The 24,928-nt window shown below is 52.7% G+C and overlaps 1 protein-coding gene across 3 annotated transcripts in view; it reads left to right on the top strand.

The window, feature by feature from the left end:
- The window catches only part of EYA2 (EYA transcriptional coactivator and phosphatase 2), a 172,027-nt gene that overhangs the window by 85,273 nt on the left and 61,826 nt on the right, over window positions 1-24,928 (top strand). For 2 of the 3 annotated variants that reach the window (XM_058679727.1, XM_004586086.2), the window contains exons 3-5: window positions 3,636-3,681; window positions 5,419-5,561; window positions 9,138-9,254. In XM_058679727.1, the coding sequence (XP_058535710.1) occupies window positions 3,636-3,681; window positions 5,419-5,561; window positions 9,138-9,254 (306 nt within the window). The remainder of the gene's footprint in view (window positions 1-3,635; window positions 3,682-5,418; window positions 5,562-9,137; window positions 9,255-24,928) is intronic. The other variant, XM_058679728.1, reaches the window with a different exon arrangement.

Here is a 24,928-nt window from a genome sequence, read left to right as displayed (position 1 = left end):
TTCCCTTTCAAGGGAAAAATCGGATTTGAAGTCTGACCTGGCTTCTGGAAGGAGGGGTCACACACTGAACGGAGGAAGAGTTTGCTTTGCAGATGCAAAGCCGAAATCTCATTAAGTGTTTCCGGGAGAGGTGGAACCACCTTGATCTGGCCTGTGAACAGGCTGCTTGGCAGCTTCCCACAGCCCCCATCCCGGCGCCTCCCTCTGCCCTGAGCGTGGCCTGAGCTGCGGATGGAAGCTGGTGGATTTTGGTTCAGTCCATCCTGGCTAGGTTGAGTTGCCCAGAGCTGAGCCCAGGGCTGGTTCTGAGCCATGCCTCTGTGCCCCCTTCCCTGCCCAAGCCTGGCTCCACCCCCTGCTCAGCTCCTACCAGGGAGCATACCTCTGTGTGCAGTGCTGTAGTGTTAAGGAAACTGCTAATCCCCACTGTTCAAAGGCCCTCTGCTCACACACTCCCTGAGCTAAGTATGTTTGAGCCACAAGCTCTCCTCCAACCCTATCCTGCTCATATAGCTGGACTGCCTGCTTACTCATTGGTGTATAACACAGCTCCCTTGAAACAAATTTAGTGTTTCATATTAAAAGAGTTAGGTCATGACAGATAGCATGTGTCACTCCTCAACTGTCTACAACAGCCAGACTGGGCCACATGGAAGGCAGGAGCCCAGAGCTCCATCCAGGTCTCCCATGTGGGTGTCCTGGGACCCATGTACTGGAGGCCATCACCTGTTGTCTCCCAAGGAGCGCCTTAAAGAAGTTGGGCTAGCCAGGACTCGAACCAGGTATTCGGGTATGGATCCAGAGGTCCTGAACAGCATCCTAGTGGTTGTTCTGAACATCCATTCCTTAAATTCAATTTTAAAAAAGAGTTTATGTATTTGAAAGACATAGTGATAGAGATTCAGAAAGAGCCCTTCCATCTGCGGATTTACTCCCCAAACAGCTGCAACAGCCAGGACCAGAACATGCCAAAGCTAAGAGCCAGGAACTCCATTCGGGGTGTCCCACATGGGTGGCACACACCCAAGTGCTTGGGTTTCATTGCTGCCTCCCAGGCACAGTATCTGAAAGCTGGATCAGAAGCAGAGAGGCCGGGACTCAACCCAGCACTCTAACATGCAGTGTGAGCATCTTGAGCGGTGACTTAACCCGCTGCACCATGACACCATTCATTTTAAAATGACATCCACATCCAAAACTGGAAAGTGACTTCAGTTGTTGTCTCATGAGTCAAGTACACGTTCTACTGCATTGTGATGATTTCCGCAGAAGAGCCTAAGTTTATGAGTCGTCGGGCCGGTACACCGTTGGATGTGCCTTCTTGTTCCTTTCTGTCCTCAGCACCAGCTGCTGAGCAGGGGGCCAGAAGGGGCACATCCTGCTGGGCTCCTAGGGTGAAGTGGAAATCACGGGCATGCAGGCGGGCTCGGGACTGACCCCACTTGTGGACACGCACCTTTCCCAGCAAAGACTGCCATGCGCCTTCTTGCTGGGTCTAGAAATCGTGTCATCTCACCAGGGATCAGTTAGAAGCTGCCCCCAGGGTCCGATTAGGCCACATAGCGGCAGAAGCTGCTGCCAGACTCATTAGCTTCTTAATCCTCCTGGGGAGAAGGGGAAAGAGGATGAAAGTTCGGATGGGGCTCAGGGAGTTAAGTAGCTTAAGCCTAGGCTCCCAGGAAAAGGGAAGGCTGCTGGCTCCTGTTGGGGGAGCAGTTCCTGCTTGGCTGTGGCTGCCTCATCTGCAGGTGGCAACTGCCCCATTTTCTCAGATGAGGGACGCTGAGGTTCAGCGAGGAGACAGGCACAGGCCACGTGGCTGTATGGCATTCCAGCTGGGATTAGAAGTTGGATCTGAGCCCTCCAGCCTACCTGCTTGCTTTGGAAAGAGCATTCAGGTTAACAAATGATGAGACTTGGGTTGTGGATGTGACCCCCAGGAGGTGCGTGGCAGACTCGTGTTGGTGTGCAAGTATGAGGGAGCCAGCTGTGTGTGTGCCCCCGTGTGAACGCCTTCACAGCACCCTCTCACTCACAGAGGTGCGTGCACACACTCCTTCCAGCTTTGCTAACCTGGGTCTCGGCTGTGCCCATTGACACAGTTGAACATCCTACTCCTCGACACTAAAATGCTGCAAAATCTGAATGTTTGAGTGTTAATGCAATACCACAAGTGGTAGAGTCCACACCAGGGATACTTTTGCTTTGTGCACACAATTATTTAAAAATAAGATTACCTGCAGACTATGTGAGTAAGAAACATAAATGGGACCGATGTTGCGGTGCAGCACACTATGCTTTCCCTTGCCTAATGACACCCTGTATCAGAACAAGTTCAAGTTTAGCTTCTCTGCTTCTGATTCAGCTTCCTACTAATGTGCCTGGGAGAGCAACAGAGGATGGCCCAAGGATGTGGACACCTTCCACCCACATGGGAGACCTTGATAGAGTTCAAGTTCCTGGCTTTGGCCCAGTTTTAGCTGCTGATCCATTTTGGGGGGGAGGGGTGTGAAATAAGTGTTTCTCTCTCTCTCTCTCTCTCTTTCATTCTGCCTTTAAATATATAAATAAGTCTTTTTTTAAATCAGCATAGATTAATCTTGTGTTCAGACTTAGAGCTATCCCCAAGCTGTCTCATCACACATAGCCAAGTACTCCAAATCTGAAACTATTCAAAAACCAGCAACACTTCTAGGGACAGGCATTTCAGAGAATGGGTACTTGCTCTGCATTTGAGCAACTTGTGAAGTGGAGCTGTATGGTGATGTTTTATGCCTGTTGCCCAGGTGGCTGGGGTGAGGAGACAGACTCAAAGTCTGGGTAGCCTGCTGGTCTCTGAGGAACTAGCTGAAATGCAAGTTGGGCTGACAGGTTCCCTTCGTTAGGGGAGAGGGGAGAAGGGACTGGCAGGTGCATCACAGCATATTCAGTCATAAATACATCTTCCCGCATCTGTCTGGGATCCTGCAGGGAAGCCACATTCTGAAGGATGACACCCCCACCAGTGCCCCCCACCCCCGAGACAGCGTGCTTGTGAAGCTCTGCCCTGGCCAGCACCTCTCCTGGCTCTCCTGTCACTTGTCTCCTGCAACTGGTTGGATACCATGTGTCCCATGAGAGGCACCTGCCTCAGGAGCTCAGACCAAGAGCATTCTCCCTCGAAGTCCTGGGGCCAACCCCACCTGAACCTCCTGCACTGGATGTGAGACGGCCTCATGGGAAGAAAGGACATAGATTTTGGACTGTCAACGCTGATAGAAGCTGGGCAGCTAGGGCTCTTGGGAATGCCAGGGCTCCCCTTCCAGGAGTGGAGGTGGCACAGCCTGGCTCAGACCCCCCCATGGTGTTGCTTCCTGGTCATGTGGCACAGCTCATGCACATTCTTTGCTTGGCCCCAGTTTCCCAATCTGTACAGTGGGTGCAGGAATGGGTGCCATGCTGATGTATCGAGATGCCGTGTGTGTTGTCTGGCGCAGAGTACCCAAAAACACAGTTCGCCCAGGCAGGGATCTGGCCCCCTGTGGGAGGAGAGGGCTAAAATGTTGCTCCTTGGGTAAGCTGTGGCAAAGAACATTCCAGCGTGTGCAGGGCACCACCCTGACAGCTACAAACCGCACATTTTTCTCTCCCCCCAGGCCTCCCCAGATCGGCTCCTCCCAGCGTGTCCCAGTTCTTGGCAAGGTGGGTCTGCTGCACACTCCCTTGCTGCACTCCGGGAGGGTGGAATGAGGGCTCACAGGTGCATGCACTTACTGGGGCGCAGCCCTGAGCAAGTGACTCTGCCTCCTTGGGACTCAGTTTCCCCACGTGAGAAAGAGGGTGGTGTGCTGCTGCCCAGTTCACGAACGGAGCAACAACCCAGGCCAGAACGCCTTAGAACTCGGCCCGGAGCCATGTTCTGGGCACGCTTGCTGTGGTTGGCTTCCTTCTCCTCTTGAGTCTGCTCTTTATTGAGAAGGTTTATTTTATGAGCTTAAGAGGCAGAGTGACAGAAAAGGAGAGACAGATCTTCCATTTGCCAGTGTCCCCCAAATGCTCCTAACAGCCAGGGCTGGGCCAGGCTGCAGCGAGAAGCCTTGAACTTCATCCGGGTCTCCCATGTGGGTGCAGGGGCCCATGCACTTGGGCCAACCTGCACTGCTTCCCAGGCCACTAATGGAGCTGGAGCAGAAGCAGAACAGCCAGGGCAGGAGATGCGCATCACAGACGTGTGGGTGCTGTTTCCAGTTTTGCCTTTCTTCGTCCTTGCTAATCTGTTGCTATACCTCAGTTCCTCCTTCCCTTCCTCCCTGCCCCGCCTCCCGCTCATTCTCTCTCTCCTCTCACCTTTTCTCTCCACTCTGCAGTTCACACATTTCACCACTAGCACCGCAGGGAGCCAGAACTCTACCTCCAGGGCCTCTCATTTTCGGTCCCTGCCATGAGCACGAGGACAACTGGGACGGTGGAGCTGAGCCGCAGGCAGGGCTCGCAGGGGCGGCAGGGGGGCTGCTCTAAAGAGGCAAAACCCGTGTTAAGAATGAGCCCTCCCTTTCCCCCCCACCCCACTGTTCAAAGAACTAAACTAGCAGCATCCCATGCTCTCCCCTTCATGGGAGCAAGGTATCCTGAACAGTCTTCTGAAAGCTGAAATAGAGGGCCTGGTGCCAGCGCTTTAGATGCAACACCACATGGGCACCACTTTGAGTCCCGGATGCTCCAGCTTGCAATGTAGCCCTTTGCGATTGTGTCTGGGAGAACAGTGGAAGATGGCCCAAGTGCTTAATGGAACTCCTGGCTTCAGCTTGACCCAGCCCGGGGTGTTGTGGCCATTTGGGGAGTGAACAAGTGGACAGAATCCATCTCTTTATCTGTAACTCTGTCTTTCAGATAAATAAAATATTTTAAAAATTACAAAGCTGCGGGGGTCTAATAATAAAGGCAGCGTCTGTTAGGACAGACATCCAGGGTGAGCTAGGCTAGGCAGCAGTAATCAACAGACCACAAACTTGGTTCCTCATTTGCATAAAGTTCACGTGGGTGGGCAGACCCCTCGGACAGCCCTGCTCCGTGAGCCGACTGGGGGTCCAGGGTGCTCCCGCTTGACTCTGCTGCCTCAGCCCCTGCGCTCCGCACTTGCTGCCCAAAGAAAAGGCAGAAGGCCAGATGTTTGCATCAGCTCAGCTTGGGTGTGGCATAAGGCCCAACTGCCCACAGGCTGTTGGTCAGCACCCAGGCATGTGGTCAAGTTGCAGAAGAAACAGAACCACATAACCAAGCAGAGGAAAATGACACAGGATTCGAGGGACCCCAAGGATCGTCTGTCTGTCTGTCCTGGGAGAGTAACTGCAAAGAGAGACAGCAGTGCTGACAGTAGTGCAAGGGGGAGGGGATGCTGAGCTAAGCTCAGAGACTTAAATCCTCTCTCCTTCCACACAGGCCTGGCCCACGTGTCCTGCCCAGCCCAGCGTCCTCAGCCATGGCGGCCTACGGCCAGACACAGTACAGTGCGGGCATCCAGCAGGCTGCCCCCTATGCAGCTTACCCGCCTCCCGCACAGGCCTACGGGATTCCCCCTTACAGTGAGTACCATCTGCCCTGCTCCTTCTCCTGCCCTAGTGCCCCAAGACCGCAGAGCGACAGACACAGCCACTGAATTAGTGCACTTTCAATGCACTTTCAAAAAGGTCTGTTATGGTTGTCAGAATGAGAAATGTAGCCCATGCTGGCTGAGGGAAAATGAGAAGCTGGGACATCAGGTGTGGGTGAACCTAGGGGATCAAATGGCATGGGAAGGGATCTGGTTCATTCCATCCTCGAGAGCGTTCTGCTGAGCTGGCATTGCTCCTGCAGGCCACAAGGATGCCCACCAGCTCTGCATTTGTAGCTGGCAGCTTGGCACCTTGAATGTACGAACCCTTCCTCCCCAGTCCATCCAACAGAACCCACATATTGGCCCAGACTGGGTCACGTGACAGCGTTAGAGCATGGCAGGTAGGTGGCTGGTGTGCCCAGATGACACCTACGGGGAGGGCAGAAAGGGACAGAGTGGAGGTCAGAAGAATGGCTGCTGGGGAGACCACACCAGACCTCCCAGCCTTGACTGTGGACCGTCCTGCTGAGCGCTGAGGAGTACAGGGAGCCAGCAGATACCACCCGCCCCACCTGTATCACCACCCTGAATTATCTCCCTGTTTCACTCCCTGCAAACCCTGGCCTCCAGGAGAAAGAAATAGATAAATGTTGGCAAGCCTGTGTGTGATTCCAAACACTGAAGACAATGCCCGCCCCTTTCTGAGCCTCAGCTCCCAAGGCGCACAGTGGGGCCGATGGTAAGCCCAACCCTCCCAGGTGGTTAATGCAAAGACTGGACAGCATCATCAGTGCCAAGAGCTGATTCGCTTTCCTGCAAAGGTGTTCTACTTGCTGGGCCATCCAGTCCCTGGCACAGGGACCCAATTTTACCGTTGAAGTGTGAAAACAGTATGTCCACAGATAGGTGTGTCTGTGTTCCAGGAAAGCGTAATCTATACATGCAGGCAGTGGACCAGACACCATGTGGGGCCCAGCTCACAGGATTCTTAGCCCCAAGACATGCCCAAGGAGTGGCGCTGTGTCACCATGCCTGTGTCACTGGGTAATGACAGGGGGATGAAAAGCCATCTGGCACGCTAGGCTGTGCCCAAACAAGCAGTGTTTGCTCATCGTCTGGCCAGATCTTGCCGAGTCTTGTCGGGACACTTCTGTCATTGCTGTTTGATGTAGGGGGGAGAAATACCACAATGGAGCAAGCCTGGGACAAGGGCGTCCAGAGCACCATATACTCCTTGTATCTGCTCTGGTTCAGGAAGGGCGCTGCAGCAGCTGGGCTCCAACCTTGCGCGAGGCGGCTTGCCTTTCTTCCCAACTCCATGTTCGTTACAGCCCTGCCCTTCTTTCTGTAGGGGTCAGCAGGTGAGAGACAAGGTCAGCAGGATGTTTTTTAAGATTTATTTATTTTTATTAAAAATGCAAATCTGCAGAGAGAAAGATCTTCCTTCCGCTGATCCACTCCTCAAGTGGCCACAATGACTGGAGCTAAGCCGAACAGAATCCAGGAGCCAGGAGCATCCTCTCGGTCTCCCACATGGGTGCAGGGTCCCAATGCTTTGAGCCATCCTCTATTGCTTTCCTCGGCCACAAGCAGGGAGCTGGAAGAGAAGTAGAGCATCCAGGACACAAACCAACACCCATATGGGATCTCGGAGCGTGCAAGGCTCAGATTTAACGCTGAGCCATCATACCAAGCCCAGGATTTTTTTTTTCCACAGAGCCAGCAGAGCCAGACAGCAAGCACTGTTGTCTTGGCAGGCCATACAGCCCCTGTCATACCTGTGCTCTCAACCCTGAGAAAGAACCCAGGAGGATGGAATTTGTCTTCAGCTCTCTCACACTGGCAAGGGACAAAAACATACAGTTTTTGTCCTTGTTTTAACGTCATTTATATGAAAGGTAAAATTATAGAGAGGAGACAGAGATCTTCCATCCATTGGCTCACTCTCCCAGATGAACACAATGGCTGGGGTTATGCCAGGTCAACGCCAAAACCCAGGAGCTTCTTCCAGGTCTCCCAAGCACTTGGAACCACCTATAGCTGTTCTCCCAGACTCATGAGCAGGGCACTGGACCAGAAGTAGAGCAGCCAGGATCAAATCTGTATGCACATAGGATGTGGGTGATGCGGGTGGCAGTTTAACCCACCTGCCGCATCACCAGCTTCACAGCAGGAGGCACACACGCTGTGCATTCTTTTGCAGCCTGTGTTTGCACCCGTCCCATCATTAGACCATTAGAATTTGTCCCTAGCTGTGCACATAGCTCAAACTCATTCATTGCCACTGCTGTGTAGTATTCCATTATTTGTACCACAACTCACCGACCCATTGTCCTCCAGACGGTCAGTTTAGATCTGAAATTTGTTGATTTCCAGTTATTTAGGATGCTGCCATCAACATCTTGGTGCATTTCTCAGGGACAGAAACCCCAGAGTAGGATTTCTTGGTGGCAGAGCACATGTGTTCTTCCTGGAGTAGTGGTTAATGTTTCTGCCGTCTGTGACTATGTAACAAACCTCCCTGTAATGTATTAGCTGGAAGCAGCCGGATACTGGAGGGGAAAAAATTGGAAGCTTTTGTTTCACCCACTTTCCCCCATGCCTCGACCCTCTCCACCCTCATCAGTGGGCCTCATGGGCATACATCCTTTTCAACTATGTAAACATCATCAAAAATAAAAATTTTTAAAGAAAACTAAAGCAGCAAGTAAGCTGCGAACAACACGAGGAAGGAAAAGAATGGAGTGATACAGAGGGGACAAAGATCTTGGGAAGAGGATTTATGCTGAGAAATTGGAGAGAAGACCTCAGCCTAGGAAGGAAGGGAGAGGGTGCGCTCCAGGCAGAGAGTAGCATGTGCAAAGGGCCTGGGGCCAATATACTTGTAGATTGTGTCTATTTTAAGGCAAACAATACAGATACCTTTGGTGCAGCCATTCTGTTTCTCTGTCCAACTGGGACAATGCTGGGGAGAAGGGGGACATTCCCTCTTGGGTTATGATACTGAAAAGCAATCCACCTCCATCCATCATCAGGGTACCAACTGAATATTCCAGATTTTGGATTTCTGTTCAGCCACTGATTTAGATGTGAGCGGCTGAGTCCACAGCTTGAGCAGAGTAAGGCTCCCAGGGGGACAGTGAGGTCAGAACGATGAATGGAGCCAGATGTGAACTAATCTGAAGCCAGGAGTTTCTTCTGGATCTTCCCACATGGGTGCAGGGTCCCAAGGCTTTGGGCCATCCTTGACTGCTTTCCCAAGCCACAAGCAGGGAGCTGGATGGGAGCTGGGGCTGCCGGGACACGAACCAGTGCCCATATGGGATCCTGGCACTTGCAAGGCAAGGATTTATCCCCTATGCCATTATGCTGGGCCCCAGATTTCCATTTCTTTAAAAGTATGCAAACCAAGCAGAATGTCCATAGGTTAACTTCAGGTTTTGGACAATTCCTAATTTGGAAGCTGCTGAAAGTGTGTCCTGTTTTTGACTCAGTAACTCTCCTGTAAGTGACAAGCCAGCCTCCTAATCATGCATCCTTGGTGCTTCTTTCTTCTCCATCCAAGGCATCAAAACAGAAGACAGTCTGAACCATTCCCCCAGCCAGAGTGGATTTCTCAGCTATGGCTCCAGCTTCAGCACCGCGCCCACTGGACAGAGCCCATACACCTACCAGATGCACGGTCAGTGGTGTGGCAGCCCCCTCTCTGCGCCCAAGGCCTGAGTCAGGTGTCCCTCCATCCCCTTGGTCTATTTAGCAGATTGACTGAGCTCCTACCGTGTGCCAGGGTTCATCTCAAGTAATGAAGTGGTGGTGGTGGAGAAAACAGATGTAAGAGCTGCCTTTATGGCAGGGGATGTGTCTGATACTAGACAAGTCACCTGCTAGACCAGATGGTTTGGGAAAAGGTTGCTTTCAATGAAGCAAATAAATCTGGTATTTGGACAATGAGTGAGGAGTAGGTGGGAAGTTGAAAGAGGTGGATGTGTAACTTTTTTTTGAAAGATTAATTTATTTTTGATGGAAAGTCAGATATACAGAGAGGAAGAGAAACAAAGAGGAAGATCTTCCATCCGATGGTTCACTCCCCAAGTGGCCGCAATGGCTGGATCTTAGCTGATCTGAAGCCAGGAGCCTGGGAACTTCATCTGATCTCCCATGTGGGTGCAGGGCCCCAAGGCTTTGGGCTGTCCTTGACTGCTTTCCCAGGCCTCAAGCAGGGTGCGTGCTGAATGGGAAGTGGAGCTGCCAGGACACGAACCAGTGCCCATATGGGATTCTGGCATGTGCAATGTGAGGACTTAGCTGCTAGGCTACCGTGCCAGGCTCGAGTGTGTAACTTTCAGTCACCAGGGAGGGTTGTACAAAAAGACCTGGTACAGGCCTATGGGTGAGGTGGTGCCAGCCTCGTGCCCTCCGCCCCCAGGGGAGAGCACTATAGGCAGAAACAGCCAGTGCAAAAGCCGATGGAGGGAAGTGTCTGGATGCATGTGAGGCGGAGAATGGTGTCCAGGGAGTCGAGCAGGAAGGGCTTGCGGCAGGAGGTCTGTTGGAGGGAGCAGAGCTGAGCTGCACAGAGTCCTGAGGGACACGAGAAGGTGGCTGGTGCTCACATGTGATGGCACGGCAAGTCCACTGAGAAGAACTGGAGGAAGGCAGCATGGAAGGGATGGTGTACAGGTAGGGGACGTCGCTGCTCGTTGTCCCAGGCCTCGCACAGAGCTTGGCAGGGGAGGAGAGGCTTCAGTGCCTCCCCAAGCCCCTTACCCCAAGGAGCTGGCTTGCTGCGTTCCTCTGTCGGCCTCCACCCCTTTGCTGCATTCTGGTGCCCACTAGGTGGCATGTTGATGGGGGTGCTGGATGCTGAGGGCTGCTGGGGAACCTGTGGCGAGCCCCATCCCTGTGTTAGGTATGCCATCTGATAACAGAAGGCCACTGAGAGTCTTGCGAAGTCAAATGCCAAGGTGGAAAGATGTTGACAAGGAGTGGCCTGATGAGTGATCGCACGTTTCTTTGTAAAATCAACTACTTGGGAGCATCTTTATCTTCTTTCTTAAGGACAGCAGAGAATCTCCAGAGTACATGTAGGGGAAAGAGTGATGGGCGATCATGTCTGGCCTGAGAGTGCCTTTTGTGTAACAGTCTGGGTCGGAGCTGGTGGGGGAGCTGTCAGCTAATCATGACCAAGCACTGGGGGCCAGGTGACGTCACACGGACCGTCTCATACCATCCCTGTGATGAAGTACTGTTACTGGCCGGATTCCCCTATTAAAGAGAGAAATACAGATGTGAAAGCAAAGACGGATGGGCCCAGGGTCAAGATAAGGAGTTCAGATGGTACCATGGGCACACTAGCACTTGGGCTGTGCTGTTTCAGGAAGGCCTGGGGGGACCGAACCTTCCAGCTCCCCACAGTCAATGCCCTCGGATGCGCCGTCTCCCACCGCCTCTGCTCCTATCATTGCCTCCCTCTCCCTGACAGCACCCCTCTGAGTATACAGGCTCCCACTGGCACCAGTCCCAACAATAAAGACTGGTGAGGACAATGAATTTGAATTTGCATTTGGATTCCTCACAAGTCAGTTTCTGTCTGGATTTTTAAAAAACGTGGACAAGCCGCCTCTGAGTTTCTAAGGCCAGAGGGGTCAAGCAGCACACAGACCCCTGCCCCAGTTGCATAAAAAGTGACTTCAGGAGCAGTAGCTCCCCTTCATTCCTTCATTCCATATGATTAGGCATGAGTTTTACACCTGACACTTTTTGGTTTTGGAAGGCAAAGTTAGAAGGAGAGACAGGGAGATTGTCCACTGGTTCCCTCCCCAAGTGACTGCAAAGGTCAGGGCTGGACCAGGCCTAAACCAGGAGCTTCCTCATCTCCCACATGGTGCAGGGTTCCAAGTGCTGCATCAGCAGGGAGCGGGATCAGAAGTGGAGCAGCCAGGACTCTCACCGACACCTGTATAGGATACTATTGTCACAGCAGCGGTTTAACTCACTATCCATAGTGCCGGCCCCAACACGTGACTCTTAGTTTTTTTAAGATTTATTTATTTTTATTGGAAGGGCAGATTTACAGAGAGAAAGAGAGGAAGAGAGAAAAAGATCTTCCATCCACTGGATCACTCTCCAAATGGCCACAGCAGCCAGGATTGAGCTAATCTGAAACCAGGAGCTTCTGCTGGATCTCCCATGTAGGTGCAGGTTCACAAGGACTTGGACCAATCCTCCACTGCTTTTCCAAACCATAAACATGGAGCTAGATGGGAAGTGGAGTTTCCATGACATGAACCGTGCCTGTGTGGGATGCCGCACTTGAAAGTGGAGGATTAGCCTGTTTAGCCACAGAACTGGCCCCCACTTGGCACTTTTCAACCCACTAACAGTGAAAAAAGATAATCAATTAAAATAATAAATTCTTAGTAATCAATTAAGAAAGATGTTTATGTGTTTTAATAAGGCTGAAGGCAAGCAAGCAGGACTGTGAGTGGGGAAAAGTGGAGATCATTAACCCCCCGGGTTACAGACCTGAGTGAGAAAAAGGATGCAGCCACCTGCTGAGCTGGAGACAGGCCCAGGCATCAGGGACAGGACCAGAGGGCCTCAGGCAGGAGAGGCCCCAGGGCCAGCAGATGCCCAGCCACTTGGGACTCTCAGGCAGAAGGAGCAGCTGGAGGGGAGTCTGGGCCCTCCCCGCACCCCTGACCAAAGAGTGATCCTATTTCTTCCAAGCTACATGAGGCAGACACTGTCAGCCCTGTGTTACAGATCATGAGAGCTCCCCCAGGAGGAGGGGTTTCTCAGGGATGAGCCTTGGCCTGGCCCACACCCGCCGCAGCATTACCACCAGACATCTCTTGTTCTGCTCCCGCTCCACCAGGTCCTTTCGTTAGCATCCTCGGGGCCCAGACGCCAGTGGCAGCAGCCGGCCTGCGTCCTGGTGAACAGCCTGTACTGATGCCGTTGCCCGTGAACTGCTCTTGAGACGGCCCAGGCATCCTGCAAGCCTCAAGTATTTTTCTCAAGCACGAACACAGAACACTGTGGTCAGAACCTAAGTTCTTTTCCTCTCTTAGGACAGGATTCTGTAGACACCAAAAGGACCTATATGGGCCTGGCCTGGTAGCCTAATAGCTAAAATCCTCGCCTTGCATGTGCTGGGATCTTGATTGTGTCCCTGCAGCTCCCTGCCTGTGGCCTGGAAAAGCAGTTGAGGACAGCTTAATTGGAACCTTGGGACCCTTCACCCATGTGAGAGACCTGGAAGAAGCACCTGGCTTCCGATCAGCTCAACTCCAGCCATTGTGACTTCTTAGGGAGTGAATCAGCAGATGGAAGGTCTTCTCCGTCTCTTCTCTCTGTGTGTCTGACTTTCCAGTGGAAATGAATAAATTAAAAAAAAAAACTTATGTAGGGCATACATTATCATTTTACAGATGGATAAACTGAGGCACAGCCACAGAGTGACTAGTGTAACCTAGCTAATTCCAGAAACTTCTACACAGCAATTGCTTGCAAACTGCTCAACACCGCCCAACTGGGGAATCTGGTGTTTGGATAACAGTGCCCTTCCCCAGAACGTACAATAAACATAAAAGAGACAAGTTTGTAACACTCGTTCATCCTTGGTATAGTTGTTGTTTCTTTAAGTTCATTCCAGGAATTTTTTAAAAAAGATTTATTTATCTTTATTGCAAAGTCAGATATACAGATAGGAGAGACAGAGAGGAAAATCTTCATTCTGTTGACTCACTTCCCAAGTGGCCGCAACAGACAGAGCTTAACTGATCAGGAGCCTGGAGCTTCCTCCAGGTCTCCCACGCGGGTGCAGGGTCCCAATGCACTGGGCCGTCCTCAACTGCTTTCCCAGGCCACAAGCAGAGAGCTGGATGGGAAGTGGAGCTGCCGGGATTAGAACCGGCGCCCATATGGGATCCCAGGGTGTTCAAGGTGAGGACTTTAGCCGCTAGGCCACGCCGCCGGGCCCTGTTAATGCATTCTTTACTGCCTAAAACTTTACCCGTTTCCAGGGTCCGATTCAGTGGTTCTCATTATTGTCACAGTTGTGTAATCTCACCCCTGTCTTGTCTCATGTTTCCATCACCCCAAAAGAAAACCTTATGCCAATTATCAGTCCCTCACTGCCTTCCCCCACTCCCTCCAAATACATGGCTTTTGCAAGGAGAAGATAGCGTTAAAAGTGACTCCTCTTCGGCAGTGCCTGAGTCCAGACATCCTCCGAAGCCTGCCTCCCACCCTCAGCGATGGCTGGTCCGCTTCCCAGCTGCTCCTTGTCACTGGTTTCCGTTTTGCGGACGTGACTCCATGTCGGGCTCTTCACGACCGCAGAGCTCTGGGTTCATGGAACTGCTTAGATCCCTAGCTGGTTGTTTTCGCCACATTTACAAACTTCTCGGTGAATATTTCTTCGAGTACTTTTGGCCTGCCTCACCCCGATCCTGTCATCAGCAGGAGTCTTACTTGACCAGTAGCTAAGCTAATCTGTTCATTACACCAGGCAATTTCTGTCTTCTCCATGGTGTTCATTTCCAGAAGGCTGATCTGGGTGGTTTTTTACTGTTTTCTGTGTTTTAACCTGACAATCCTGGCTCTCTGGATGCCAGAAGAGCCAGGATGCACCTGTGGTAACAGCCTCACCGCCGGCCCTGATGGCTCTCTCATCTCTGTGTGACCTACCCTTAGATTCTCCTCCTCGTCTCTGGACACTGCTGGCCAGCTTTTCTGCATGACTGGTAGCTGGTGATTGGGTGCCAGCCATGGATGGCACCTTGTTAAGTGCTGGCTATTGCACATTCCTGCAAACGTGTTTAGTCTTGTCCTGGAATGTGTTTTATGTCTGTTTTTAAGATTTATTTTTGGGCATGGTGTGGTAGTCTAGTGGCTAAAGTCCTCACCTTGCATGCACCAGCATCCCATATGGGCATCTATTCATACTCCAGCTGTTCCATTTCCCTTCCAGCTCCCTGCTTGTGACCTGGGAAAGCAGTAGAGAATGGCCCAAAGCCTTGGGACCCTGCACCTGTATGAGACACCCAGAAGAAGCTTAAAGCCACTTGGCAGTGAATCAGCAAATGGAAGATCTTTCTCTGTCTCTCTTTCTCTCTGTAAATCTGACGTTCCAATAAAAATGAATAAATCTTTCAAAAAAAGGCATCCTTTAAAAAAAGATTTATTTATTTTTATTGGAAAGGAGATCAGATATTTATGGGCGACTAAGAGAATGAGTTCCAGGCCAGTGGTGACTTGGAGAGCCCCACTGGGTCCACCCCTCAAGTCTGTTTTGTCAGGGAGCTGTGTAGCAGGGATCTGAGTGGCGGCCTGAGCTTTCTGCCCAGGTGCAGTTTGGTGGCCGCCTCCTGGGGAGATCATGTCCCTGTTTGTCCTTGCAGACTGTCGCAGCATAGCCAGTTCTGAGCCAGCTGCCTCTGCCTAGTTTCACCATGTCGGTCAAGGCAGAAGCTGGGTTGTGCTGGCCCTGATCGGGGTCTGGGTGTGAGTCAGCAAACACTTTGCCCACAGGAACATGGGCAAGCTTCCCTGGTGCACGCCAGCGTCAGGTTGCACCGTCACCTTGTCCAAATGGGGTGGTGGGCTGACCATGTTGTCCTGGAGCTGCAGTCTGGGAGACCCAAGGCTGACGGAGGTACAGCAGCCACGTTCATGGCATGTCAGCGGTGCTGCCGCTCACCTCCAGAAGCATCTGGAGGAAGGAGTTGGGGAGAGCCCGAGAGCCCAGAGGACAGCTGGGGACAGGAGAGAGGTTAGCTCCTGGCAGTTCCTAGAGATGGTGCTGCTGGTGGTGGAGTGTCCTGTATCCATCTCACTGGCTTACAGCCGGCCATCTCCTCTCTGTGTGCTTTTGGGGCTGTTCTCAGTGTGTGTGTGTACAAAAGCAAGGGATGATCTTCTCAAACCCTAATTACCGCCTCCACACATCCACCCAGAGGCAATCAGCCTTGGGCTACACAGTTTGTAACTTAGAGCAGATGGAACTTCAAAGATCAGGTGGTCCAGGGGTATGCCAGCCTGACTGCCTTTTAGGCCCGCACCACGGGGACCTGCGGAGAACTCCTGTCCCCAGTGTTGGTGCATGCTCACAAGCTTCTGCCTGTGCAGGACAGCCTCATCCTCCACACCTAGCACCTGCCTGTTGGTGTGTACATCCTGTTTCTCAAATGCTGTTGTGTTGGTTGATGTGTAATTGTATGTGTTGAGAGAGACAGAGTGCTTCCATTGGCTGGTTGACTCCCCAGCCTCCCCAACAGCATCAGGCTGGGGGGTGAAGTCAGGAGCCAGGCACTGTAACCAGGTCTCCCCCATGGGTGGCAGGGACGTGCTGGAGCCCTCACTGCTGCTTCCGGGATCTGCATCAGCAGGAAGCTGAGATCAGAAACAGAGCCAAACGGCTTGGCATGGGGCACCCAGAGGCATCTTGATGCTGTGCCAAATGCCCACCCCAGTTGCAACTGTGTTTTCCTAGTGCTTCCTCTATGCACTTGCGTGTTGTGTGTGTGTATGTTTCCTCCCACCCAGGGAAATTTCTGGATTCTTATAGACAAGCTCTTGCTAGGCATCGTAAGTTGCCTTTGGTATTTTTCACTAACACATCTTGGCATTCTTTCAAAGTCAGGGTAAAACACTCAGCTTTGTCAGTTACCTGGCTGCCTGGTACTAACTGCACAGGGCATCCCAGACACCTGCCTTTGATACCCATCCCCGCCACCCACTGGCAGATAACACACCTGGGGGGCCTGATCGCCTCATCTGAGACATGGAGATCACAGCAGGAGCTGTTGGGGAACTGGATGAAACTTAGGACATGCATTTCTGCCTCTTCTGTAAATTATCTCAGTGAGTGTGTGCAAAAGCAAGGGATGATTTCCTCTAACCCTGATTACCGCCTCCACACATCCACCCAGAGGCAATCAGCCTTGGGCTACACAGTTTGTAACTTTAGAGCAGATCAGAACTTACCATTCTGCAAAGATCAGGTGGTCCGGGGGTATGCCAGCCTGTCTGCCTTTTATATATATATTATATAATATATATATATATATATAGATTCTAATCTCGTTTTCCATGAACTCTTGGAAACCTCTGGGACTTTATCCGACTATTCCACCTTTGGCAGCTCTGCTGCTTCAGCTAGGACAGTAGAACCTCCAGGGATTGTTTGCGAGAGAATGAGGGTTTGTGAATCACCTAGAACACTGCTGGGTACATCTACACTGACTGCAAGCTCTTGGCTTTGAGAAATTCTGTGACTTTTTCTGGGGAAGAGTTAGCTGTGAGGGTAGCTGAGGACTCATCATATTTTTGGTTACTGGAGGCCAAAGGAGTAGATGGCCTTGAAGCAGCAGGTACTACCACCTCCCTAAGGTAACCCAGACTCCGAAGATTGTTCTATCTAGAAAGGGATCATCTAGACCAGGCATTTTTTTCTGTAAAGATGCAAACATGAACTGTTTTAGGCTTTTCAGAATATCCAGTCTCTGCTACTGTGCCATGAGCATTGCCGTGGGTGGTACACGCAAAAACAAGTGCAGTGGCTATGTTTCAATAGAGCTTCACTCACAGAACAAGTGGCCAACCCCCCAGCCACACTTGGCAGCTCCTGCTCCTGGCGGATCTAGCTGATCCCACACCCGGGTCAGGTGAGTGGATCGTAGCTGCCATTGGTACTGCTGCCAGCACTGAGCCGTGCAGATGCCCTAGTGCCCAGCTTGGAATTCTGCCCCTTCTCATGGGCACACAGTCAGCGATGGCTTGAGTTCAGAGTGGCGATGGCCATACTGCTTCAGGCCAGAACACCCCAAGAGCCAACAGAAACCCTCCCAGGGCTTGCCTTTCTCCTGGCCGTGCTCACACTGGGGGTGCTTCTCTGTCTGGTGCCCCTCCACCAGTGGGCATCACCAGGAGGCAGTAGCCTGCTTTGGTATTAAGCCACTAAGTTACTGAAATAGTTTGCCACCACAGCACACTATGACCTGCCTGTGTGGCTTGGTGGCAAGAGACGAGTGAAAATGACACTGAGACTCATCGGCCATGCCTAGAGGACGCCACGCCCCTTCCGGTTCCCTGTCCGTGTAGGAGGAAGCAGGTCCCACACTGGTGTGTCTTCATTATCTCCCTTATCCCCACACACACGCGTTTTTAACAAAATGAGAGCAAGCCCCAAGTCTAGGGTCTCAGAAGGCAACACCTAGTCAAGTGAACTAAAAACTTTCATTTGCAGCTAATTTATATGCAACTGATTTTTCTGGTCAATGGCGAGTGATATTGATTTTCTATTCACGATACCGATACGGAGCGTTCTTTTCCAAGATACTCAGGTAAAAACCATGAGAGATTTTGCAGCTTTTATGGCTTTAGGACAAAGCGTAGCCTTATGGAACTCTGAGTCCATTTGAAGTACATTTTAGGGAAATGTTCATGAAAGTGAAAGTGGTCTGCAGCTGAGGGGAGGGGAGGTGCACAGTGTGACAGCAGGAAGATGAGTCACTCTAGTTCAGTGACTTCCTTCTGTGGACCTGGAAGTGAAGGTTCAGGTCACACCCAGCTACAGGGGCCCTGGTGTCCCTGGTGGCAAGGCTGTCCTGGTCCCTCCCCATCATCCCGTCCCCACCCAAAATGGAAGAAAATCGATGAGAGCCAACAGGAAGTTAGAAGCATTATCCGTATTTATTTCCTAGAAGAAAGTGAGTTTCTATCTCATGGAGCTTGAGGCTCAGAATCTGAAATCCCAGTATCAGCCAGGCTGGAACCTTCTGGAATATCTGGGGAAGAATCTTCCACGCTGCTGTTCTAGCTTCCAGCAGTGGCTAGCTGTACTGGGCACTCCTTGCCTGTCAAAGCCTCTCTCCCAACTCTGGCTCTGTCATCGCTCAGCCTTGGCCCTGGTGACTATGTCCATGCTTGGCTCTGGTTACACGGGCCACCTCATCTATGGCCTCAGAGACCCAGATGCCAAAGAAAGGCCACATCGCAGGTCCTGAGGGATCAGGAGTTTCTGAGAGAACACACTTCCAGCCACACCAGCACCCCTCTGGGGTCCCTGGCCAGACAGTGCAAGGCCGGAGCCAAGAGCTGTGTCCTGCCCCCGAGAGGCTGATCTGAGCCAAAATTGAAACCACCCACGTGAAAGAGCTGGGTCAAGGCCCCTGCCGCCCAGCTGGCTCGCATTAGTCTCAGTCTAAGACGCCGGTGGCGCCGGCAGGGCCAGACCCCAGCAAGTTGGGCAGCCAGGGACTGCAGGCAGCAGAGGTCAGGCTCCCGCTCCGCAGGGTAAATGGAGCCCCTTCCCGGCCACCCTGCCGCAAACACACAATGTCCCTTTCAAATATCTCTGAACGCCGGTCACAGCTGACCGTACCAAATTGGCTTTATTGTTGCAAAGCCAGCCCCTTTTGCCTGCTACCCCTTCCCCCCCGGCATTGGGGGCTGGAGGGTAGGTAGTAGACATCCTGGCTGCGGTGACCTCTGTCCTCTGATGACAGTTCGAAACCCTGGGGCTACTGACAGTGTCTCACCAATGCTTAGTGACCCACAACCTGACTGGTAGCTGCCATGAGCTGACGGCCGACTCAGTAACAGGTGCAGGGTGATCCCAACAATGGCGGACGCTGACCAGGAGCTTCCAGATGCTGGGATCTGACTGAGTGGGGGACCTGCGTTTGTTGCCATTTGATAGATGGGAATACTGAGACTTTAAGCTGAGAGGCAGCATGATAATGAGGAGGCAGCGGACCAGGGCAAAGGTTAGGCACGTGGGCTGGAGGCTCAGATGCAGAATGGAAGAGGGGTGCTCAGAAAGCCGGCAGTGAAGACGGAGATTCTGGTGAGGGATTTAAAATCACAGTGTGTCAGTGCGTGGTGAAAGTCGGGCAATGGCGCAAGGGTTAAGCGGCTTCTTGGGGTGCCTGTGGGGCGTGTCAGTCCCCACCCTGCTCATAGTTCCAGATTCCTCTTCATGTGCACTCTCAGAGGCAGTGGGGGGTGGCTTAAGGACTTGGGGGGTGCCTGTCACCCAAGTGGGAGACACCCTGAGTTCCTGGCTGCTGGCACAGTCCCAGCCCACTGCTGGCATTTGCGGGTGTTTGGCAGAATGAGACCTCTCTGTCTCTCAGTGTCTGTGTGTGTCTGCCTTTCAAATACTAAAAATTTAGAGTTGAAAGTGAATGCATAAAATGTCAGAATCTTAAGCAAAGACAGACTGTTCCTGCTGTTTATTCTGTGACCGCCGTCCCCCAACATTGTCAGGCAAGAGGAAGTCACTTCCAACCAGCTCAGGGTCCCCAAGGCCCTGCCACGGATCTGGGAGCAGCAGAGGAGGGTGGAGGCACTCTGTCAGGGGCAGGTCCAGGTGGCCTGCCCGGGGAAACCTAAAGGGGGAGGATCCGCCTGGAGGTGGTGGGAAAATCAGAGCTTGGTGGTGTCCACAGTCAGGTCTGCAGGCCCAGACACTCCACTCATTTCTGCACCATTGACACACAGCCCTTGCTGTGCCTGGGCCCGGAGCGCCCTCCTCTCGGTGTGCTTCCTGTGGCCATGAGCCAGCCCTGGCCCGCATGCAAACCCCACTGTAGAGGAATGTGGTGAGCTGACTCTTCCTTAACAGGGACCCCCTCAGCAAGTTTCTTGCACAAGATGGACCTCGGTGTTCTGATCTGTAGAATGCAGATAGCCATACCTGCCACATGGAGTCAACCTGGGGAGTTCCGGGACAAGGCAGAGTTAGGACCCCCAGCGACACCCAGTGCTGGCAACCCCCTTGGCTCCGTCCCTTTTCCGGTGTGTCGCACACCCGTGCTGCATGGTCATAGTCACAGCCACTCAGTGAGCTGTTCCTGGTGCATTCCAGCAGCGTCTCCTTCCTTCCCTCTAGGCAGGGAGGTGCTGAACTAAACCGCGTGACAGAGGAGCAAACTGAGACACAGGGACCTTAAGCTGCTCAAGACCACACAGCCAGGAAGGGATGTGCCTGGATGTGTCAGGGCTGTGATGTCTGTGCTGGGGTGGGGGGGTTGAAGGAGAGCAGCAGGGGGGACCTGGGACCCCTGGGGACGCAGGGGTTCCACCAGCAGCCCCGGTGCTTGGTCAGCCCTGTGTGCCCCCACTGTGTGAGACCCCTGAGTATCTACCTGTGGGTACCACATGGAGGTCAGAGGTCAGTGCAGCCAGCTCAGCCCAGCCCCAGCCTCAGCCTGGGAGCTGGGACACTAGAGACCAGCTCGAGGTGGTCTCTGCCATGTTCCGAGGACCCTGTGACCCAGCAAACTGGGGCAGCTCTGCCTCACCCATCCCTGTGTGACACCTGTGCAGTCTTGCCCTTGTTCCTGGAGCCTCCCACACAAGCCACCTCATCACCAGTGTCCTGGGTGTGCTCCTGAAGACCTTCCAGGCACAGCTAAACACGTGTGTACTTCGGACACGTGTGAGACGAACTGTGCTTCCCGTCAACATGTTACAGTGTCAGGGTCTAGATTGTACTGGGAGGAACCCAGCCAATCCTGGAAGTCGCTGGTGAATTTCATTCGGTAAACAGCAGGGGACCTTGTTGGACTCGGTGAGGAGGCATGCAGGGATCCATTAGTGATGTCTACCCTCACCTAGAGAGGGGAATTGCAGATGGAGTTAAGTTTTCCTGATTTTGTCAGATCTTAGCGTAATTGTGCTATTTCTTGGCTTTTTAAAAAACGTACAGACTTGAAAGTAAGTTTGTTTTAAAAAGGCAAGTTTGTAGCACTACCTTAAATGGAAAGCCAGGTATTTTTAAAGGTGCTAAAAATAAAATGCATGTTATTAAACTGCAGCCAAGGCTCCACACTTGAAGCCGGCTCCGTCTTCAATGTAAAGAGCAAGTGAGTGAGCGAGCGGGTGAGTGAGCGCTGAAGGCAGCCTCCTTACCCTGGCATGGGTTGAATACCCATACACTCACTGTGTTCTCCCTATTTCCTGAAGAAATGTCCACAACTGCTGAATAGGAAGAAATGATTCTTATTTCTATTTAGTAGACAGACACTGAGGCACAGGGCGAGGCTGTAACACTTGCAATGCTACCAAGCTGCTGCCTGGAAAAGCCAGGGTCTGGACCCGCACAGTGTGGTTCCAGAGTTCAAGGTGTCTCCCTCTGAGCTGGGCTGCCCAGGAGAAAGACTAAAAGAGAACAAAAAAGGACATTGTTGGAAGGGTGTGTGTGTGTGTGTGTGTGTGTGTGTGTGTGTGTCTGTCTGTCTGTCACCCCAAAGGTTCTGCTGCACTTCAGCATCTCTGGAACAGTACAATTCACAAAACCTGCCGTAGGACTTAGAACTGGGTTCTGATGCTATCTCTGGTACCAATCCCTGAATGACCCCGCAGGCTATATGCCTCAGTTTCCCCATCTACAAGGAGGCCTAAGGAACTCAGGGCCCTATTACTCCTCATACTCGCTGCCTCCTGCTGGCTCATGTCTACCCTTCCCAGGGCTACAGATGCCTAAAGAACACCTTCCCTTCTTCTCCCAAATCTTTAAAACTGGTTATTTCTATCTACTTGAAAGGTAGCAAGATAGAAACTTTTTCCACTGCCTCCTGCCACCCAGTGCCTGCAAAATCCACAGCTGGGCCCAGCTGAAGCCAAACCCCCCCAAGTAGGGTGGCTAGGCTGTGAGCTTGAAGAGCAGCCTGGTGCTGGGCCCAGCTGGGCACTCTTCTGCCCAGATCTAAACCTGTTGTCAGGTGCCTGCAGCCACTAGCAGCCCTGCCCCAGGCCAGCTCCGGGCCACTCCTGTCGCCATCAATAAGCACCTGCTAGAGAGGACAGCTTTGGGGTGATCCTGGCAGGGCATGTGGGCACATACTGGGCATGCACCTCACCAAGTAGTGGCTGCTGCTGGCACGTGCACATGGAGGGCCAGGCCTCCCCCCACTTGGTGTCCCACAAGAAGCCCCAAAGCTGGCATTCCTTTTGAAATGATTAGATTTTGCTAGCTTCAAAAGGCTGGGCAGCACTGCTCTGGCAGCGGCCACTGACTCTCCCAGGCCGGGATGTGACAGCAGTGGAACACTGGAGTAGGCAACTTGAACAGGAAAGAGGGGCTCATGTCCTTGATCAAGGCTCCACTGATGGCGTCTGGTGGGGGCCTCCCCGGAAGAGGTGGGGTGCACGTCTCTTCCCGTGTTTCCAAGCCCCTCCACACAGCTCCCATCTGCTACGCACTCCTCTGGGTCTCTTGCCTGGAATGAGGTGCCCTCCTAGATACCCATTTTACAGGTAGAACAATCAGGGCACAGAGGGAGCTAAGGAACTTGCCCAGAGTCATGTGCCAGCAAGTAGCAGGTTCAAACTTTGTCCATCAGAATCAACATTTTATTCTAAAATGAGTTTAGACTTACAGAAAGGTGGCAGACAAAAGCAAGTCTCCTTATGCCCTCCCCGTGCTATGACCCGGTCTCCTAGCCATAGGGCAGTGGTCACAGACATGGTCAGCGCAGGGCTTTGAAGGACAGGCTCAGTGCGGGTCTCGATGGTTCTCCCACAGGTTTCCTTCTCTGTCCCAGGAGCTGACCAAGGATGGCCCATGCCTCTCTCTGCTCTGTGACACTTTTGTTCCAGGTTTAGCGTATGTGCTGCCAATGTGAACACTGCACTTTTGGTGGACACTGAGCAGGTGTTTGAGTGACTGTCCGTCAGCTTGGTGGGTCACGTGTCTCCCCAGGAACGCAAGATGTGCACAGGGCCATGTGGTGTGGTAGCATCCTATTCCGGCCGAGGCCACCACTGGCTAGCAGTCCAGGCCCGAACCTCATAATTTAAAACAAGCACAAAATATTCAGCCTGCCACATCACCAACCACTTCACTCTCTCGGGCTGACCCAGTGTGTATGAAATGTGAATGTAACCTCAGGATTTTAACAAGATTGGGGGGGGGGTGGCAAAGATGCCACCCCGATTCTGGAACTCGGGAAATCACGTCAGCTATGGATAAAGGCGGAGATGACCAGAGAAGAGGAAATGGACCCCACTGAGATGAAAGCCTTGCTGGCAGCTGCTCAGACCATCAGGCCCACAAAAGCAAAAGCAATGTGAGGCTTCCAAGCAAGGAGTGAATTATGGCCGTCAGGTCCAAGGACAAGGCTTTGATCTCCAGGGGGAGCCGCCATGAGGGAGGTTCCTGTCTAGCATTAGCTGAGCTCACTGCAATTCACACATCTGCAGAAGGTACCTCACTCCTAACAGGAAGCATGCAGCAGACAGGTAGCTCAGCGAGGAAAGGGTTGGCATTCAGAACAAGCCCTTGCGCGGCAGTCGGGGTCCCTGGAAGCCAGGGAGCATGTGCCAAGGCTCCCTGCCCTCTTGGGTAGGGGACAGATCCTGGACTGTCTGGGGAATGCCATGGGAGGTCACTGTGGTGAGCCCCTGATTGCTCTGTTTGAAAAAGTGTCCATTAGGTGAGGGGCACCTACTGCCTGAAAGCTGGTGAACAGAGACCATCACGTGGTTGGTTGGTTGGTTTGCTGGCTGGCTGGCTGGTTGGTTTTGGGCCAAACACCCTATGGCTGCCATTGGCCTTTGTGTGTCTTAGGGCAGGTCCCAGCCTTGGCCACACTTCTCTTTCATTCTGTGGCTGAGGCACACATGGCTGACATCACAAGGCAGGCCACCACATGTTGTGGAGGGATCAGAACAGGTGGGCAGTGTATCCAACACCCAGGGTACACCGGGCACAGCAGGAGGACAGGGCTTCCTAGTGGGTTAAGTCAAATGCCCACTGCAGCTTTAAGTGAGCTTCCAGGGGCAGGTGAGCAGCAGTAGCAGGCTGCAGATACAAAGTGAGAGAGCAAAGAGGCAGACGTCCCAGGTTCAAATCCCAGCTCTGCCTCTTGGAACCTGTGTGTTGGTTACAAACTGCTTTTATTATCTCTCCACCTGTTAGTCTGCTCAGGCGTGAAGCCTGTTGACCCATCCGGAAGCTCCAGTCCTTCCCTCCTCTGAGGCCGTTGTGTGCCTTGTGGCTGTCCGTGGCTGTGTGCGTGAGGGCTGATGAAAGGGCGCTGCAACCTCAAGGGACTGTCCGCAGGGCTCTGAGCATCCTTGGTAAGAGCTGCCAGTGTGGGGCGAATACCCAGAAGTAGCCGAGGAATCCGCACAGGATGCGCTGGGATTTGGGATTCGCTTCTGGGGGCATCCGTGCTATTGGAGCACAGGGGTGGGACCTGCTCCCCTCCCCTCTTCCTCCAGATCTCAAACTTCAAACTTGCCCCCCCCCCGCCGCCCACCCCTGCAGCCTTCCCCGCTCCAGGCACATGGTACGCAGCAGCCTGGTCTTGGGTTTTTGCACCCCTGAGGTCGGCTCCT

This window comes from Ochotona princeps, chromosome 22 (genome assembly GCF_030435755.1).
Source record: "Ochotona princeps isolate mOchPri1 chromosome 22, mOchPri1.hap1, whole genome shotgun sequence".
NCBI classification, from domain to species: Eukaryota; Metazoa; Chordata; class Mammalia; order Lagomorpha; family Ochotonidae; genus Ochotona; species Ochotona princeps.
The sequence above is the reverse complement of the archived record's forward strand: the minus strand, read 5'-3'. Positions and strand labels throughout refer to the sequence as shown.